Source organism: Lepidochelys kempii, chromosome 8 (genome assembly GCF_965140285.1).
Source record: "Lepidochelys kempii isolate rLepKem1 chromosome 8, rLepKem1.hap1, whole genome shotgun sequence".
Lineage (NCBI taxonomy): Eukaryota > Metazoa > Chordata > Testudines > Cheloniidae > Lepidochelys > Lepidochelys kempii.
Genome location: NC_136387.1, coordinates 31273743 through 31291957, shown reverse-complemented (window position 1 = coordinate 31291957; position 18215 = coordinate 31273743). Strand labels below are relative to the sequence as shown.

The 18215-nt window shown below is 40.0% G+C and overlaps 1 protein-coding gene across 1 annotated transcript in view; it reads right to left on the bottom strand.

Annotated features, from left to right (window-relative positions):
* The window catches only part of DOCK2 (dedicator of cytokinesis 2), a 501344-nt gene that overhangs the window by 47814 nt on the left and 435315 nt on the right, over window positions 1-18215 (bottom strand). Inside the window, exons 34-38 of the mRNA XM_073355961.2 lie at window positions 16071-16156; window positions 7057-7213; window positions 4944-4984; window positions 3505-3595; window positions 2267-2386 (exon numbers count right to left, since the gene is read on the bottom strand). Of these exons, the coding sequence (XP_073212062.1) occupies window positions 2267-2386; window positions 3505-3595; window positions 4944-4984; window positions 7057-7213; window positions 16071-16156 (495 nt within the window). The remainder of the gene's footprint in view (window positions 1-2266; window positions 2387-3504; window positions 3596-4943; window positions 4985-7056; window positions 7214-16070; window positions 16157-18215) is intronic.

The window sequence follows — 18215 nt, the reverse complement described above, 5'->3', positions numbered from 1 at the left end:
AATCACCTCAAACCTTTCAGTATCCTCCAAACATAGGTACAGCATCTCCAAGGGCTCAGACACAAACTCCATGCTCATTATAATGTGCTTCGTAGGGGCTCAATCCTGTAATCTATGCTTCCAAAGTAGTCCTTGCTCAGTTGAAATGTCCTATTCCACTAAATGATCTTGACACCAAACCACTGCCTGCCTATGAGACAGCAGTTTATTTCATTCCTCACAACATAATTTCTGTCTCAAGAAGAAACACTGGAAGGAAGGCAGGCATGCTTCAATGGACATAGAGAGCCAGATTTTCTAGTCTGCTAAGGGCATTTTGCTGTAAGCCTCACAAAGTGATTTTAAAGCAGCTGGAGACAGCAGGAGGATAACTCCCGCTCTGCAGAAAGATTTTCCACTACTTTCTGCGCCATACACCCCTCACCCCAGCCCAGATAAGGGAAAGGAGGGAACATGCTCAGGATGGGATGGCAGGGAGAGCGCCGCTATATTTGATCCTCCACTGATATAAAGTCACTGCCAGTCTCATGAATTGGGGCCAGTCCTGCACATCTGTAACCTACACTTGGATTGGGCAGCCCTGAATCAGAGAGGTACAACCAGCTGCCTGCAGCAATCTGTCCAAGCATAGCTTGGCTGAAGTGGAAAATTAAAGCTATTGTGTATCTAGGGTTATGGTGCATGGAGAGGTATTGTTACACAGCCACTATTTCAAATGCATATAGACAGACTGCTAGTAACAGTTAAATAGCACTGCACAGTCTGTGCCACAGTATAGTAGTTGGATAGTGCAGAAACACTAGAAGTTTCCTGTCCGAAAGGCTAACATTGGGGAAACAAGTTGGTACCAGTTCAGGACAAACAGTGGAACAAGAAAAAGTAAAGGAGCAACGGTTGGTCATTGTAGGTGAACTGCATCATTCAACAAGTGGGATTGAAGCCATTCTTTTGAAGGTCAGAAATGGTATTTGCCATATATCAGCTGACCTTCAACCAGACAGAGTAAGAAAGGACTTACAGGGTCACCGTGTTCAGTGTTTTCCACTGCAAAATTATTCCCTACTTTATGTTGTCCAGTGCTTTGCTCATTCTCGTTTTCAAAGATTCTGTGATGGGGTGTCGACCCCACCCAGGATTGACAGGGGTTGAGTTGGCCAGGTAGACCTATTATCTCCACAGGGTGAACCTGGAGAAGGAGGCAGGGAGCAGGGAACTAATTGTAAGCAGGCACAGCTGGTCAGGAACAGGTGGGGCCTATAAAGCAAGATAGCTGCTTCTGGGTAAGGGCAGTCACTCCCTGGGAAGAGGGTTTGGAGCTTGTTCACCCAGAGGAAGGATAGGAACCCAATAGTGTAGGAAGCAGTCCAGGGAAGGAGTAGAGAGGGCTGAGAGAGGAAAGCCCAGAACTGCTGAGCTGAAGGCCCTTGGACTAGTACCCAGAGTAGAGGACAGTCCTGGGTTCCCTTAAGAGCCACTGAGGGCATGGCAGTGAATGGGGAGACTGCTAGTGCAGAGAGAGATGTTGAAAGACTTTGGTAACTGGGAAGGGCGAAGGCTGAGTGACCTAGCTGGAGGGCTAAGTCACAAAGAGGTCGCTATGGGTCCTGGAGCGAGACAGAGAGAGGGGTGGTGTGTAAACTGGGGAAGGGGGCATCTGTCCCAAGAGCTAATCCCCAGAGTGACCAAGAGGAGGTGCCAGACTAGCAGCGAGTGGAGCACCCAGGACAGGTTCAATCATGGAGTCAAAGGGACCTTTACTATTGGACATCAAAAGGTGCAGGATCAGGACCTTAAAAAGGTATTTAGTGGCCTATATATGACTTGTGTGTTGGCCACTTGTCTAAAACCACATCTGTCTTTCTGAGATCCTGTGTTTTTTTAGGAAGAGGACAGTGTGTTGGAAAAATAAGAACCATATCAGTTTATTGTTAATGGAAAATGCATTGCATGTCTGTAATTATTTTATTTATGTTGGGCAACATACACTATTCCATTGTTTTGCCTGAGCTAAGAAAGAAATAGACTTTCTAGACTGGATGTCAGTTACAAACATTAGCCTTCTTCCTTTCTATATTTATTTATAAGACATATTTATTAAAAAGGAGCTGTCTATACTGAATCTCCTTTTAGATGAAATTTTTACTTATGAACCACATTTCCAAAATGATTTTACCCAGTAGCCAAAGAGATGTTTTTGGTATAATAAAATGATTGCTAAAGGCCACTGTTGCACGAAGTAACACAGTCAGAATGTTAAAGCAGTTACCTTTCCCTTGTCAAAGTATTCTATAATTTTTTCATACAAGTTTTCTTTCAACTGTCGATGGGTCTGTGAATACTGGAATTCTGTCTGCATAACTTGAGGTGCACACTGTTCATCTGACCACTGTGAGAAAAACATTAAAGAAAACATACTTTTGGAGGCAAAGTAAAAAAATGTTAAGTTTCTTCTGTAGTTCCCTAACATCCAGAGAGTAGGGAAATGCCACAGCAAGGATGCAAATTTTTCAACATGCATCTGAATAACTATTTCATGTTGGTAACTAGGGTAGGTCAATATTTTTTGGATGGAACAGTTTTCTGTTAAAAATGCAGGTAATACAGATTCATGTCTATTCTGATGAAATGCTCTGCGGAAAAGTCAAAACATTTTGTTCTGAGAGTATTTCAATTCTTTTTTCGGATTTTCTATCATATTAAAATATTAATGTAGTATGTATATGTAATATAGATTAATATAATATAAAAGTCAAACAAAATGAATTGAAATGTCACTATTTAAACACAACGTTTTGATGGTCCTGAATTTAAATTTTTCAGAATTTTCATTTCTCTGGAAATTTGAGGGTTTTGTGCCAATTTAGAACTTAAAAAAAAAAGAAAAAAGAAAAAAGAATATCCCATAGAACAGAATTACAGTTTCCAACCAGCTCTATTGGTCACATCAGGTTCTTAACTGGATTGTAGTGAAAATAAGCATTAGTTAAGAAAACAGGCAGAGGGAAAAATTTGAAAAGATGACCCCTGTCATTTAAAATGAACATTTTAATATGTCCATATTGCAGTAGCTGACAGGGGCAAATTTAATTATGGCCGAATATTATATGTAGGTTTCCAATCGAGCCCTAATTTGGAAATTGTGAGTACAGTAAGGTCAGAAAAAAATGCAGTAATTATGGAGGCTTAAATTGCTCCAAAAGTCACACATCCTGTCTTTATATTTTTTGGTGAAACTATTTTTGTCACAATTTTTAATTACCGATACATAATTTTAAATCATCAGCTGAGAACATCTAGTATTTCTTCTCAGGAAGTATGCTCTAATTGTCATTAAATGTCTCAGTATTTGCAACTACCAGGAAATTAGACTGCTACTAATGAAATAATTAATACAAGTCTTTGATTTATTGTTTAAAACAGATTATACACACATACACACATTTCTAAATCTGAAAATTGTGACAGCTCATTATATACATTCAAATGTGAATTCAGTAGTCTAACCTTCAAAAGAGAGGTGTGGAGCAGAAGGGCGTATGCAGCTTCTGTGTAATTCTCACAATCTAAATGAAGATCTCGCAATTTATACAAGTATCTGTTACAAAGGGGAAGAAAATCAGAGTTTAAAAATATATGTAGTGTTCTGGCAAAATGCATGAATGGCTTGCACCCACAGTGAAACTCTCCAGAGAAAGAATGAAAGATGCTATGGAGTAACCACCCTTTGAGATCTCAAGGTTATTTGGGGGGAAGCTATTAATTAACTAACATTTGTCTGGGCCATTAGATTTGTCTGAGCTTCCTTTGTGCTGTGGAGCATCTGCAAAAATGTAGGGCTAACGATCAGGCCACCTTTACCAGAGTAACTGCCATGCCTGCACCTGTGCGGGTAAAACTGAGATGTGTAACAAACACATTTGATCCACATTTTCCAGCATTTCCAAACCCGGGTGCACTCTGGAGTATTATCAAAAATAGTTTGCCTTTTGACTGCTGCCAACTACCTGTCATTGTTATGTAAATTGTTAATTGTTTTGTAAATTGTTAATTGTTTTCTCCTGTGCTATTTTGCCCTAATTTTATGTGGCTGTTTCATTTTACACATGTAAATGCCACAGATAAGACTAAAGTAAGCAAAAAAAAATTTGATCCAGTTCCTCCGCTATGGTTAAGGAGTACACAACACAGTACAACACAGAAGAGCATAGAGATGGTGTGCAGGTGGCTTGCTCCAATCCTGACCTGGCTATCACCAAGACGGGTCCCTAGCATAAGTCAGAGCAGCCTTCAGGCTGCTCTAAATTATATACCAACTGCCAGTGGCCCCAAGGGTCTATTGTTACAATAGGTGGGTATAACCATGGCCCAGCCACATCTCCTCCACCTACAGGGAGGGGAAGTGTGGCCTAGGTAGTGATTTTCCCTGCACAGGGGGACAAATTAAGGCCCTAAGTAAGCTTAGAGACAACATAAAGTCAGGTAATGCTAGAAAAGTTTTGCTGGTGTGTGTATATCTCCAGCAGAAAATTATTCAACTTGTAATTGTATGTAGTGCTGCTTATTTAGCACACGCTGTAGTCTGAGCACATACTACAAAACTGGAAAGTGTTTCTCTGTCTCTCTGTAAATGTATGATGATTTCCCTCCAACTTCATATCCAACTATATTTTCTTTATTAAAGAGAATGCAATCATTCATTCAAATAAACTTTATTCTGGAAAATAAAGTGCTGTTGATGAATATTTACAATAGATTCCAACTTTCTGAAAGCTAAGTAAAAAATAGATTAAAAAGTATAAATGAGCCTAAGGATATTATGGACTCATTGTGCATGATGAGCTACAAGGGCATAACACAAATCCATGTAGTATGCTGAAGACAGTGTGCATAAAAGGAATATTACTGCACTCTTTAAATAAAAATCAATAGAGCAATTACCATACCTTATATACATCCCTTCACGGTTAATATCTTTGTAGAAATTCTAGAGGAGGGAAATGATTACAGTGTTAGTTTCCAATATCTGTTATTAAAATACTTTTCAGGACAAAATTCCTCATGCTAAGTATTCTTTTCTTTTTAATAGTATAAACACTGCAGAAAGAAGACCATAATTCTGTATTTTGGCACATTTTATCATTATCATTTTAAAACTTAAATTATGAATATCACAGTTTGTGGTATGCATTATTTACAAAACATTCTCAATTCAAACCTGATAATATGGCTGCTTCAATCAACATTTTAGTTCCTTTATAGCACAACCATACATAGAATCTTCCAGTTCACTATCACAATTATTAATGATGGCCCTTTTCTTTGTAAAGGGAAAAAAGGGTTATCCAAAGGCAAACATTGATGTTACATGCTCCACCAGTTAGCTACTAAAAAGGGTTTGGGATTTCTGATAATGATAGATCTAACAAATACTTCTGAACTATGTCTCTAAGGAGGCAGAGTTCAGGAAGGGGGGCAAAGAGACTGTTGCGGGCCACTTTGGTTTCCTGTGTAAGTTAAAGCAGCCTTTAGGACTATTCTAACATATGCCCATGTTAGAAATCATTCCCAAGGGACTAGTTAGAGAATAGCTGGAATATTGTACACTCCAACCACAGCATCTTCCTTGCTGCCTATGCCCTTCACTGGGGACTGCCAATGGAAGGGGGGGAGGGTGAGCAGGGACGGCATAGGTCATTATATCAGCCCTATGGCTTTTGGAGAAATTCCCTGGAATCCAGCTACTATCCAACCCCTTTATACCAAAGAAAAGACTGAGTGGTGAATGTAGCCTAGAACCAGGGTCACAGGCTTCAGTGGGACTGTTTTCATGAGTAAGCTTCATCAAGCTCAGACACTTGGCCCCTTGCTACCAGTGCAATTTACTGGCTTCTCTCCCCTCTTGATGATTTAAACGCAGCATTTCTTACTTGTTTAACTCAGTTAAGGTTGATCGTGTTTTGTAGAGTGATTTCTTTGTTTTTTAAGAAAGTAGGGCAATGTGTTGTGTGGTGTAGAGGAGAGTGTGCCAGGGAGGCCAGCAGGAGGGGTGTGGTCAGAGAAATAGGACTGAGAGAACTCATTTGGTGGCTTAAGCTATGTCTACACTGGCACTTTGTCAGCAAAACTTTTGTCATTCAGGGGCGTTAATAAAATGCACACATGTACCGACAAGAAGTGCCAGTGTGAAGAGCACTTTGTTGGCAGGAATGCTCTCCTGCAACAAAGCCACTGCTGCTCGTGGGGGATAGAAGTTTTTTGTCAGCAGGAGAACTCTCTCCTGCCGAGAAACAGCAGCTACCTTGTGTACCTTTCAGCGGCATGGCTGTAGCAGCACGGCTGTGTCACTAAAAGCCTCACAGTGTAGCCACAGACTTACAAGAGGATTGCATATGGAGAAAATTCCTCTGTAGCACAGCTATTAGCTCCAATTGGCAGGCCACTGTACTTTCAAGCCTGCTCCTCTCCCTGAGCCAGTTAATGTTAGATGCTGAGAAAGGAGAGCCTCTTGGCTGGCTACAAATAGGGGTGGGTCTTCACAGCTCTATCCCACCAGTCCTTGGCTGCTTTGAGGAGGTCAGAAGAAAGTGTTCTCTGATATTTGATCTGTTCCCTAGCTGGGATGGGAGAGAGTGGGAGGGTTGAGTGTGTATATGGATTTTTCCTTCATGTGAATAATTCCAGTGCCTCCTCTTGCTGCTGCTCAGAGTTTTGCCATGCAGCAGCAAGAGTAGCATTGTATGAGTTTCACTAATATTTCTAGACAGGCCAGAGTAGCATGAATTTCATTTTGCTGCTGCCTGGCAAAGTTATGAGCAGCAGCAGTGGCACTGAGCTGTCTGCAGATTCAGGAAAACAACACTGCATCAGTTCAGATTTGGAAGGCTCTTCCCACAACATAAAGGTAGAACATATTTTTAAAATTGAAATCTTCCACTTTGCATAAATTGATGTCTTAAGTCACTCATTTCCCTGGGCAAGCTTTACACTCACCAGTGGTGAGGAGATTTTTGAACCCCTTCTCCATTTTTATAATTTATTTTGAAAGGAGGCACATACCAATAAGTTGACAGTGCAGCTCATGCGGTTGTCCTTGCTCTCATCATTCATCACTGTTCGGTAATCCAGCAGCTTTTCCAAAAGGCCTTTTACTAGGTTTACAAAATTTTCAACTGTCTTGGAAATGTCCCGATACTCTGAAGAACATTCCACGAGTCTGCAAACAAAGAGAGAAAACTGCTTTATGGTGATGTTATAACAGGTGCACCCTGAGCTGAGATGCTTTGGGGCAAACACTATATTACAACGATGATAACTATATTACAGTATTGATCATAAAACAGGCATAGAGTGTATTTGAGATTTCCTTTGTGATTTGATAATCTACACATCTAAAAGTTGGCTGGGGAGCAAGTCCAAACAAAGTATGGAATATTCACTTGTCTACAAATACAATTTCGAGGGTGTGTACATACGTTCTTTGCCGGGGTCCGATTATTTCCATTCCCCTTTACTATTTGCAAAGTCAATGCATTCCAGAAACCCTCCCTCTACGTGAGTCCTGACATCAGCCAGAGAGGATTGCTGTGGGACGTTGTGGCAGCCGAGAATAGTGACACCCACACCACCACCAGCTGGTTCGGTGAGTTTAGACACCAAAACAGAATTCCAGCTCTATCCTGTGCTCCACGAGGACATTTTACAGGCATGTAACATAATCCATGAGGACTATAGAAGTACACCTCATTTGGGATTTCAGAAATACACAAACTTTTGGGGATGAAGTAAAACAAAACATTTTTTTCCAACAAGCATACGTGATAGGAGGTAACATGAGACCAAACCCTTATAAACACAGGTGCACACACACAAAATGTTTATATACTGCATTCTGAGGGTACTTCTACACTGCAATAAAAGACCTGCAGCATGGCCACAGCATGATCTGTCTCGTGTGGTTCAGGCTAGGGGACTAAAAATTGCAGTGTACCTGTTTGGACTCAGGCTGGAGCCTGGAATCTGAAACCCTACTAGGGTGGAAGGTGTCCGAGGCCAGGCGCCAGCCCATGTCTGAACATGTATACCACAATTTTTAGCCCGGAATCGTGAGAGCCTCCATGCCACAGGTTTTTATTGCAGTGTAGACGTAACCTGAGACAGTTCCTGCTTAATGCTCTCATGAGGATATGTCTGTATATAAGAAAGAGAGAAATACAAGTTGGATAGTTCACACTGTGTTCTGATTTTAGTTTTGTCTTTGGCATAGGACAGTTGGGGGTTCATTTTGCAGTTCAAATTTTAAAAAATGTGTTTTAAGAGAGGGCCGAAGAGCTCAAGTCTTTTTTTCTCCAATCTAAATACTTACTTCACTGTCAGAAGGCTGTGGGGTTTATGCACTTTATTTCATTACCAAAGGACACTATGTACAGTGGTCATCACTAAAAAAAGACAACCCTGAAGTCACTTCCTGATAGGTGAGAGAGTAGGGATTTTCAGCTATTTTGTTTTAAAATGTTTATTTCTGATATTTTCTTAAGTTCAAAAATGGGCAGAACACAGCATGCACTGCATTCTCTCTTCTACAATGCTTTATGTCAGTGGAAAGCAAACACTACAGGGCACCACTGTTTGAACAACAGAATGGTACTTTCCATCTAAAGTGTGCATCTCACAACTGATTGCCATTTCAAGATCAAAACTCAGCTCAATTTTTTCACGTCTAAGAAAAAGTAAATTGCATGCTGTGTGAATGATGGAAGAAGTGGGCTCTTACTCAGATGAAGGGATGAGTATAGTTCAGCTTTTAAATTCTAGATTTAATAAAAATATGCTCGGAAGCTTCCTAAATAGAGGATTTTGATAATTGTCCAAATTCTGCACGTAGCCAGCATTTACTCCTTCAAGTGACCCTGGATTTACACTCGTGAAACAGAAAGCAAAATTATGCTCACTAAATCTTACTCTCAAAGCATGAACTGATTTTATCACATAACCCACAGTGTAATAAATATGGGTTACATATGTTACTCCTAGATCATAAATGCTGGAAAAATCATGTGATGAATCAGTATGTTTCTACTGTTTGCCATCCCAGAGGTAAAAAAATACTGAAGTTTGAAACAACATGGTCTTACTGGAACGTCGTTGTCTTATTGGTTAGGTAATAAATGCACCTGGCTGGCTGCATTGAGTTCTGGGAAAACTAATACCACTAGATCTGTGTGAAACCCTCTGCCTTTAGATTGCACAAAGTTCCAAGGAATCTTTATGGCAAACTTTGGTTCACATTCCCAAATTCATAGAATCATAGAAGATTAGGGTTGGAAGAGACCTCAGGAGCTCATCTAGTCCAACCCCCTGCTCAAAGCAGGACCAATCCCCAACTAAATCATCCCAGTCAGGGCTTTGTCAAGCCAGGCCTTAAAAACCTCTAAGGAAGGAGATTCCACCACCTCCCTAGGTAACCCATTCCAGTGCTTCACCACCCTCCTAGTAAAATAGTGTTTCCTAATATCCAACCTAGACCTCCCGCACTGCAACTTGAAACCATTGCTTCTTGTTCTGTCATCTGCCACCACTGAGAATAGCTGAGCTCCATCCTCTTTGGAACCCCCTGTCATAAATATAAAGGGAAGGGTAAACCCCTTTGAAATCCCTCCTGGCCAGGGGAAAGCTCCTCTCACCTGTAAAGGGTTAAGAAGCTAAAGGTAACCTCGCTGGCACCTGACCAAAATGACCAATGAGGAGATAAGATACTTTCAAAAGCTGGGAGGAGGGAGAGAAACAAAGGGTCTGTGTCTGTCTATATGCTGGGCTTCTGCCGGGGATAGACCAGGAATGGAGTCTTAGAACTTTTAGTAAGTAATCTAGCTAGGTATGTGTTAGATTATGATTTCTTTAAATGGCTGAGAAAAGAATTGTGCTGAATAGAATAACTATTTCTGTCTGTGTATCTTTTTTGTAACTTAAGGTTTTGCCTAGAGGGGTTCTCTATGTTTTTGAATCTAATTACCCTGTAAGATATCTACCATCCTGATTTTACAGGGGGGATTTCTTTATTTCTATTTACTTCTATTTTTATTAAAAGTCGTCTTGTAAGAAAACTGAATGCTTTTTCATTGTTCTCAGATCCAAGGGTTTGGGTCTGTGGTCACCTATGCAAATTGGTGAGGCTTTTTATCCAACATTTCCCAGGAAAGGGGGGGTGCAAGTGTTGGGAGGATTGTTCATTGTTCTTAAGAGCCAAGGGTCTGGGTCTGTAGTCACCTAGGCAAATTGGTGAGGCTTTTTACCAAACCTTGTCCAGGAAGTGGGGTGCAAGGTTTTGGGAAGTATTTTGGGGGGAAAGACGCGTCCAAACAGCTCTTCCCCAGTAACCAGTATTAGTTTGGTGGTGGTAGCGGCCAATCCAAGGACGACGGGTGGAATATTTTGTACCTTGGGGAAGTTTTGACTTAAGCTGGTAAAGATAAGCTTAGGAGGTTTTTCATGCAGGTCCCCACATCTGTACCCTAGAGTTCAGAGTGGGGGAGGAACCTTGACACCCCCCTTCAGGTAGTTGAAGGCTGCTATCAAAGTCCCCCTCACGCTTCTCTTTTACAGACTCAACAAACCAGTTCCCTCAGCCTCTCCTCGTAAGTCATGTGCCCCAGCCCCCTGATCATTTTCAATGCCCTCAGCTCTCCTATTTGTCCACATCCCTTCTGTAGTGGGGGCCCCAAAACTGGACGCAATACTCCAGATGTGTATTATCCAGTGCCGAATAGAGGGGTATAATCACTTCCCTAGATCTGCTGGCAATGCTCCTACTAATACAGCCCAATATGCCATTACCCTTCTTGTCAAGAAGGGCACACTGCTGACTCATATCCAGCTTCTAATCCACTGTAATCCCCAGGTCCTTTTCTGCAGAACTGCTGCTTAGCTAGTCGGTCCTCAGCCTGTAGCAGTGCATGAGATTCTTCCATTCTAAGTGCAGGACTCTACACTTGTCCTTGTTGAACCTCATCAAATTTCTTCTGGCCCAATCCTCCAATCTGTCTAGGTCACTCTGGACCCTATCCCTACCCTCCAGCATAACTACCTCTCCCGGCAGCTTAGTGTCATTCACGGACTTGCTGGGGGTGCAATCCATCCCATCATCCAGATCATTAAATAAGATGTTGAACAAAACCGGCCCCAGGTCCGACCCCTGGGGCACTCCGCTTGATAAGGCTGCCAACTAGACATCAAGCTGTTGATCACCGTTGAGCCCGACAATCTAGCCAGCTTTCTATCCACCATATAGTCCATACTTTTTAACTTGCTGGCAAGAATACTTTGAGAGACCATATCAAAAACTTTGCTAAAGTCAAGATATACCACATCTACCGCTTCCCTCATATTCACAGAGCCAGGTATCTCATCATAGAAGGCAATCAGATTGATCAGGCATCACTTGCCTTTGGTGAATCCATGTTGACTGTTCCTGATCACTTTCCTCTCCTCCAAATTATCTTGGCCTATCCCAAATCTCAAGCAAGAGACTTGGACAAAACTCTGTAACCTGGTGAGTTTAATCCTGAAATTCAGCCAGATCATAGAATACTTGCAGCACTTTGAAAAATGTCCTGCTGAAATATTTTAATGCTCTATCATTTTCTAAGAATCTATACATTATCAAAGCCCAAAATATCAGTTAATCTAGTCACTTCTATCTATTATATCTCCACAGAAACATTCATCTCTTTCTAAAAATTTTCGCCCTTGAGAATAATTAGTCTATTGTAAAAAGAAAAGGAGTACTTGTGGCACCTTAGAGACTAACAAATTTATTTGAGCATAAGTTTTCGTGAGCTACAGCTCACTTCATCGGATGCATTCCGTGGAAAATACAGTGGGGAGATTTATATACATAGAGAACATGAAACAATGGGTATTACCATACACACTGTAAGGAGAGTGATCACTTAAGGTGAGCTATTACCAGCAGGAGAGCGGGAAGACGGGGGGGGGCCTTTTGTAGTGATAATCAAGGTGGGTCATTTCAAGCAGTTGACAAGAACGTCTCAGGAATAGTGGAGGGTGCGGGGGGAATAAACATGGGGAAATAATTTTACTTTGTGTAATGACCCATCCACTCCCCGTCTTTATTCAAGCCTAAGTTAATTGTATCCAGTTTGCAAATTAATTCCAATTCAGCAGTCTCTCGTTGGAGTCTGTTTTTGAAGTTTTTTTGTTGAAGAATTGCAACTTTTAGGTCTCAGAGTAGCAGCCATGTTAGTCTGTATTCGCAAAAAGAAAAGGAGTACTTGTGGCACCTAATGGGTCATGACACAAAGTAAAACTATTTCCCCATGTTTATTCCCCCCCACCCCCCACTGTTCCTCAGACATTCTTGTCAACTGCTGGAAATGGCTCACCTTGATTATCACTACAAAAGGTCCCCCCCCACCCCCCGCTGGTAATAGCTCATCTTAAGTGATCAATCTCATTACAGTGTGTATGGTAACACCCATTTTTTCATGTTCTCTATGTATATAAATCTCCCCACTGTATTTTCCACTGAATGCATCCGATGAAGTGAGCTGTAGCTCACGAAATCTTATGCTCAAATAAATGTGTTAGTCTCTAAGGTGCCACAAGTACTCCTTTTCTTTTTGCGAATACAGACTAACATGGCTGCTACTCTGTAGTCTACTGTAGTAATTACAGTGAGGGTTTCCAAGCTCTGAATGTGGTATAAAGCATAAATGTATGAATTATATACTGGAACTAAGAAAGCTCCTTTGAAATTTATATTTTTATTAAATACTTTTCAAAGTGTTATTATTTAACAACCTTTGTAGAATATGGAATTCTTTCTAAAGAGGACTTTCAAAAGCTTTTCAGAAGTATTTTATAGGTGTGCTTAAACAAAAAAAAAAGTAAAGTAATTCTTTTAATTTAAAATAAAAATGATTGCTCTTAATCATTGAAATCAGTTATTTCAATAACGAGTTCCTTTCCTGGAGTTTTCCAAAATATGGGAGAGAGTGTCAGCTAGTGATTGAATGAGGCAACTAAAAGTCAGGATTCTCCAATACTATCCTTTGCTACTATGAACTCATCTTACTTGGGCAAGTCACTTACCGTGGATATCACATTGTTCTCCTTCCTCTTTTTCAGATGGGTAAAATGTGTTGAAATCCCCAGATTAAAAATTCTATGTAAACACACAGATTTTACTATCTTTAATTTGTGACAGGTTTCAGAGTAGCAGCCGTGTTAGTCTTCATCGGAGGCACAGGAATGCATCTGATGAAGTGAGCTGTGGCTCACGAAAGCTTATGCTCAAATAAATTGGTTAGTCTCTAAGGTGCCACAAATACTCCTTTTCTTTTTTTTAATTTGTGAGCTTTTCATAGCCATCTTTTCCCTTCCTCACCTGATGCTGCCCTATGAACAATTCATCTCTAATTATTAAGCACATTACATTGCTGAGTTTGGAATGTGGCGTCAGAGTGGACATCAAACCTCCATTACTAATTCTCTCCTCTTGTCTTTTTTGGATATAAGGAATCATGAAGGACAGCCAAGTCACACCGACATACCAGCTGTGGATACTGACCCCTACCATATGTAAGAAAAAAAATCTATTCGACATTGGTGAGGCCTCATCTGGAGTACTGTGTCCAGTTTCGGGCCCCACACTTCAAGAAGGATGTGGATAAATTGGAGAGAGTCCAGCGAAGGGCAACAAAAATGATTAGGGGACTGGAACACATGACTTATGAGGAGAGGCTGAGGGAGCTGGGATTGTTTAGCCTGCAGAAGAGAAGAATGAGGGGGGATTTGATAGCTGCTTTCAACTACCTGAAAGGGGGTTCCAAAGAGGATGGCTCTAGACTGTTCTCAATGGTAGCAGATGACAGAACGAGGAGTAATGGTCTCAAGTTGCAGTGGGGGAGGTTTAGATTGGATATTAGGAAAAACTTTTTCACTAAGAGGGTGGTGAAACACTGGAATGAGTTACCTAGGGAGGTGGTAGAATCTCCTTCCTTAGAGGTTTTTAAGGTCAGGCTTGACAAAGCCCTGGCTGGGATGATTTAACTGGGAATTGGTCCTGCTTTGAGCAGGGGGTTGGACTAGATGACCTTCTGGGGTCCCTTCCAACCCTGATATTCTATGATTAAAACCTTTTTGTAACTCTGACCCATCTCATGACATTGGGGCCAGGAAATAAAAATCAGTCTCTTGCTAACAGTATTACATATCACACCTGCTGTCAGAATAAGGCCAAACCTTTGTCTAAACAGCACAAAGGAAGCCACGTGAATTGCTCAGACTGGAAGGGTGCATAACAGTGAGGTCATTGAAACCCTTACAAATTTTTCTGGAAAAAGTAATAATGGAGGAAAATCAGCCTTGCAGTAAATCCAGGGGCATAGTTCTACAGTGGTGTCATGAAGGGGATTGCAACCTGCTAGACAAAGTCATTCCACATGTCAAGAAAACTCTGGGGCGTTCACAAGAAAGTCACTTGGGAAATGCTTCTTTTCTTTACAAAAAACCTCACCTTCCAGGTAAGACTATTGACCATTAGGTAACAGACCTACATACTGAAGTTGTCAGTTTCAGCACACTTCAAAATGCATAAGTATTTTTAATGTTGGGAAGTCCAGCTCTATAGAGAAAAAGCAAAACCTCTTCTTTCTCAAAGCCTGCTGTGATATATACAAGTTTAAACTACTTCATTTTAATATTGCCTCAGATCTTTGTTAATCTGCATGTGGTGGCAGTAACTGTTGATGATCGGACATATAGAGAAAAAATCAACACCACGAGAAAAGCTATGCAAAATGAGAGCCTTAAATTGAACATAAACAAATGATGAACGTGCTTAGTTACATAGAAGATACAATGGAGTTCTGTGAGACCCCTGCATAGTAATGGAAAAATCCCCAGACAAGAAAGCCTCACATAGATCTAGGGGCACGTTACAATATCCTAGCAAATTCATCAGAATTAAGCGTTTTATTCAGAATGCTGCTTGGAGAGAATATAGGATGTACTGGGTTGATCACTAAATGAGAAGTGTTTGGGGGAAAAAAGTTGTCAATGGAGAACCAGTACTGGAACATTTTGAGATTAACAGAGGCCAAGTTCTCAGATGGTATAAACTCACATGGATTGGAAGCTGACTTGCTAAATGAGCTCCTGCTTCTAAGGAAACCATTGTACAAAACATAGACTTCAGAAAAAATTCACAAAGTGCACAATCACATATTAAATATGAAATACATGCATGGAAGAAGCTTCTTGCAGTAGACGTACTTTCAAGAACATCTTTCAAGTAGTGAAAGCAAGGAACTGCAGGAAGAGCAGTTCAAAGTAATTACGACTCAAATTCTATGCAAGTTTGAAACAGAATTTGAACAGCTCAAATGAGAAACCACAAATGTCCCAAGCTTGAGATAGTATTTCTATATGGATGGCCAAAAGAAAAAGGCCAGGTACTTCCAAGCATAAAGAGTTACTGGAACTATACTTATTAAATTGCAGGAAATTATGGTCACTGCCATTCTCAATCACAGCATAATGTTGGGAATACTAAGCATACTCTCCTTCAGTGCCTGTATGAGAACTGTAAGAAGATAGCCTGAGATGCCATATTCTTACCAGGCATGAATGCCTTGTCAAAGATAAAATATACAATGTGAAATAAATACAGGAAAGGGAATGCAAAAGAACTAAAAAAGAAAAAAAAACACCACCCATGAGATTCCTGAATATCCTTGATCCAGGGTATGCTGATCCGTTTGAGTTAAACAGGAACAATTATCTCTTTTAGTGATCAACTATCTATATTTTCTTAGAAATTAAGCTGTTGGAAAATACACCAAAAATTAACCCACTGACATTTCAATGGGCAAAACCATTTAAGTTTTACTAAAACAGATGCACTCTGTGCTTTATTCATAGTCTCATCTTATATAGCCGTTACTTGGATTCTGTGTAATAGATTTATTTCTCAATGAAATTACTTGTTTTGGGGGTAGAAAGAGATAAGGAAATGGGTCATTATGTATTTTTCTCATGAACACACTACTTACATTGACTCAAATAGCTGCATGTACTGCTCATCTCCACGTCCTCCTTCCACTTCATGGTCCAAATTTAAAATTATTTCATTTTCAAACTTGAGGGAGGGAAAAAGACAAAACATGGAATAATGCACAATACATGTGTAAAGAGAAAATTCATGCAAGAGAAATCAAGATATCCACAGGTCAAATAAAGCCTAAACTGACATGACAAACACATCACATTTTTCAGGCTTAAATGGAAGAATCATTTCCAGTTAAATAACACTCCTAAATAACACTCTTTAAATAACTTTTCCCTAGCACAAATTATTATAGTGCCTGAAGGATTCCTTTGAAGTATTTGCATTATAGGTTTCCAAACCACTTCCTAGCTTGAGATACAGGACTTCAAAGTGAAACAGAGCTATTTTATTCCAGATTACTCTGAATGAACAAATTTATAGAATATAATGCCTTCATACAATTGGTTACTCTCAGGCCACTGTACATTTTTACTAGGAATGAGTAAAATATAAAATAGCAAAAATAATCTATCTATATATATATATAGAGAGAGAGAGAGCGCGCAATGGAATTAAAATTCGTTGTAGTTAGACACATTTTCTCTCTTTGCAATCTTAGAAAGGAATCAGCCAAAAGATTTAATTGAGTAACCTAAGCAGTTACAGGTGAAATATAATGCATGCTATACATAAAACTGTCAGGCTGGAAACATTCATCAAGCCCAGTGATCCCAAAACTGAACACCACCTACCTGCTATTTGCTTTTCTCTAAATCTCTGGAATATTTCAAGGTCAGGAATATCTTTGGCAATTACCCACTAAGGAAATGGAAGTATTTTCTTCCATGATATTTGAGCTCAGCACTTTGCAGGATCGGGCCCTTACTTATAAAGAGTTCAAATCTCTTTTGCAAAGTGGACTATTTTGAAATATTAAATACATGAGTATCACTCCTTTTGTCTCAAAGGACCCCAAAGTCCCATTACTGTCTGGATGTTTAATGGGCTGACATTTTCTCCTACCATTACGCAAGGTGTTTATGGTATGCCTGGCATGCCCTTTCCTTAGAATGGTAAAAAGGTAAATGGCAACTGTTTAAAAGGTGCCTGCTCTGTACAAGGATCACCTCACTCAACATATACAAAAGATCTCTGAGGCGTATAAAAGCAGCAGTCTTTCTGCAATACACACACAAACAGTGGCACCTTAGAGACTAACCAATTTATTTGAGCATAAGCTTTTGTGAGCTACAGCATCCGATGAAGTGAGCTGTAGCTCACGAAAACTTATGCTCAAATAAATTAGTTAGTCTCTAAGGTGCCTGCCACAAGTCCTCCTTTTCTTTTTGCGGATAGAGACTAACATGGCTGTTACTCTGAAACCAAACAGAGCACTATTTGTTTTCCCCAGAGTATATAGAAAATATGTATCCAGTTGAAACTATAAGGGAGAATTAAGACAGAAGAACATACTATACATTATACATATACTATACTATACTGCTACATTCAGCCAGATAATGGAGGCCCCAGATATACTTGTGTGCAACACATAATGGGGCCTCTTTAAAGATAAGTACTGAGGGCTGCAGTTTTATATATCATCCAAAACTTGTTTGTGTGTCTCCTTTCACTATGCCTCCATATTCATACAGACTTTGGAGGGGAAGCGTCACCGGTTGAATCTCAAATTCATCTTGCAACTCCTTGGTTTTGTTTGTTATTTTTCATCCAAGTAATTATAACATCTAACCAGAAAACAAACAAACAAACCTTGAAGGTGGTATCGTTGTATAAGAAGTCTCTTTGCTTTGTCAGAAGATTAGAGGTTTATGGTAAATTTTTAATCCTATCTAATTTAACTGTGGATGTTCTCATTGTGCAGATCAACATTTTTGCCTCAATAATACCTTGTGGCAATGAGTTCCACAGATTAGTTATTCATTGTATTAAAAAGCATTTAGCTTGGTGAGCCATCAAGTTCTTTGTATTAGGTTGCTTGGGTCTAAAAAAGAAATATTAGACAGCTGAGACAAAAATAATGGAAATAAATATGTGGTATTCTGTATAGATATGCATATGATATGCTCCAACTATATAGTGCTGCTTTATACACACTGGCCACAATGCAGCAAACAATTTAAGCACA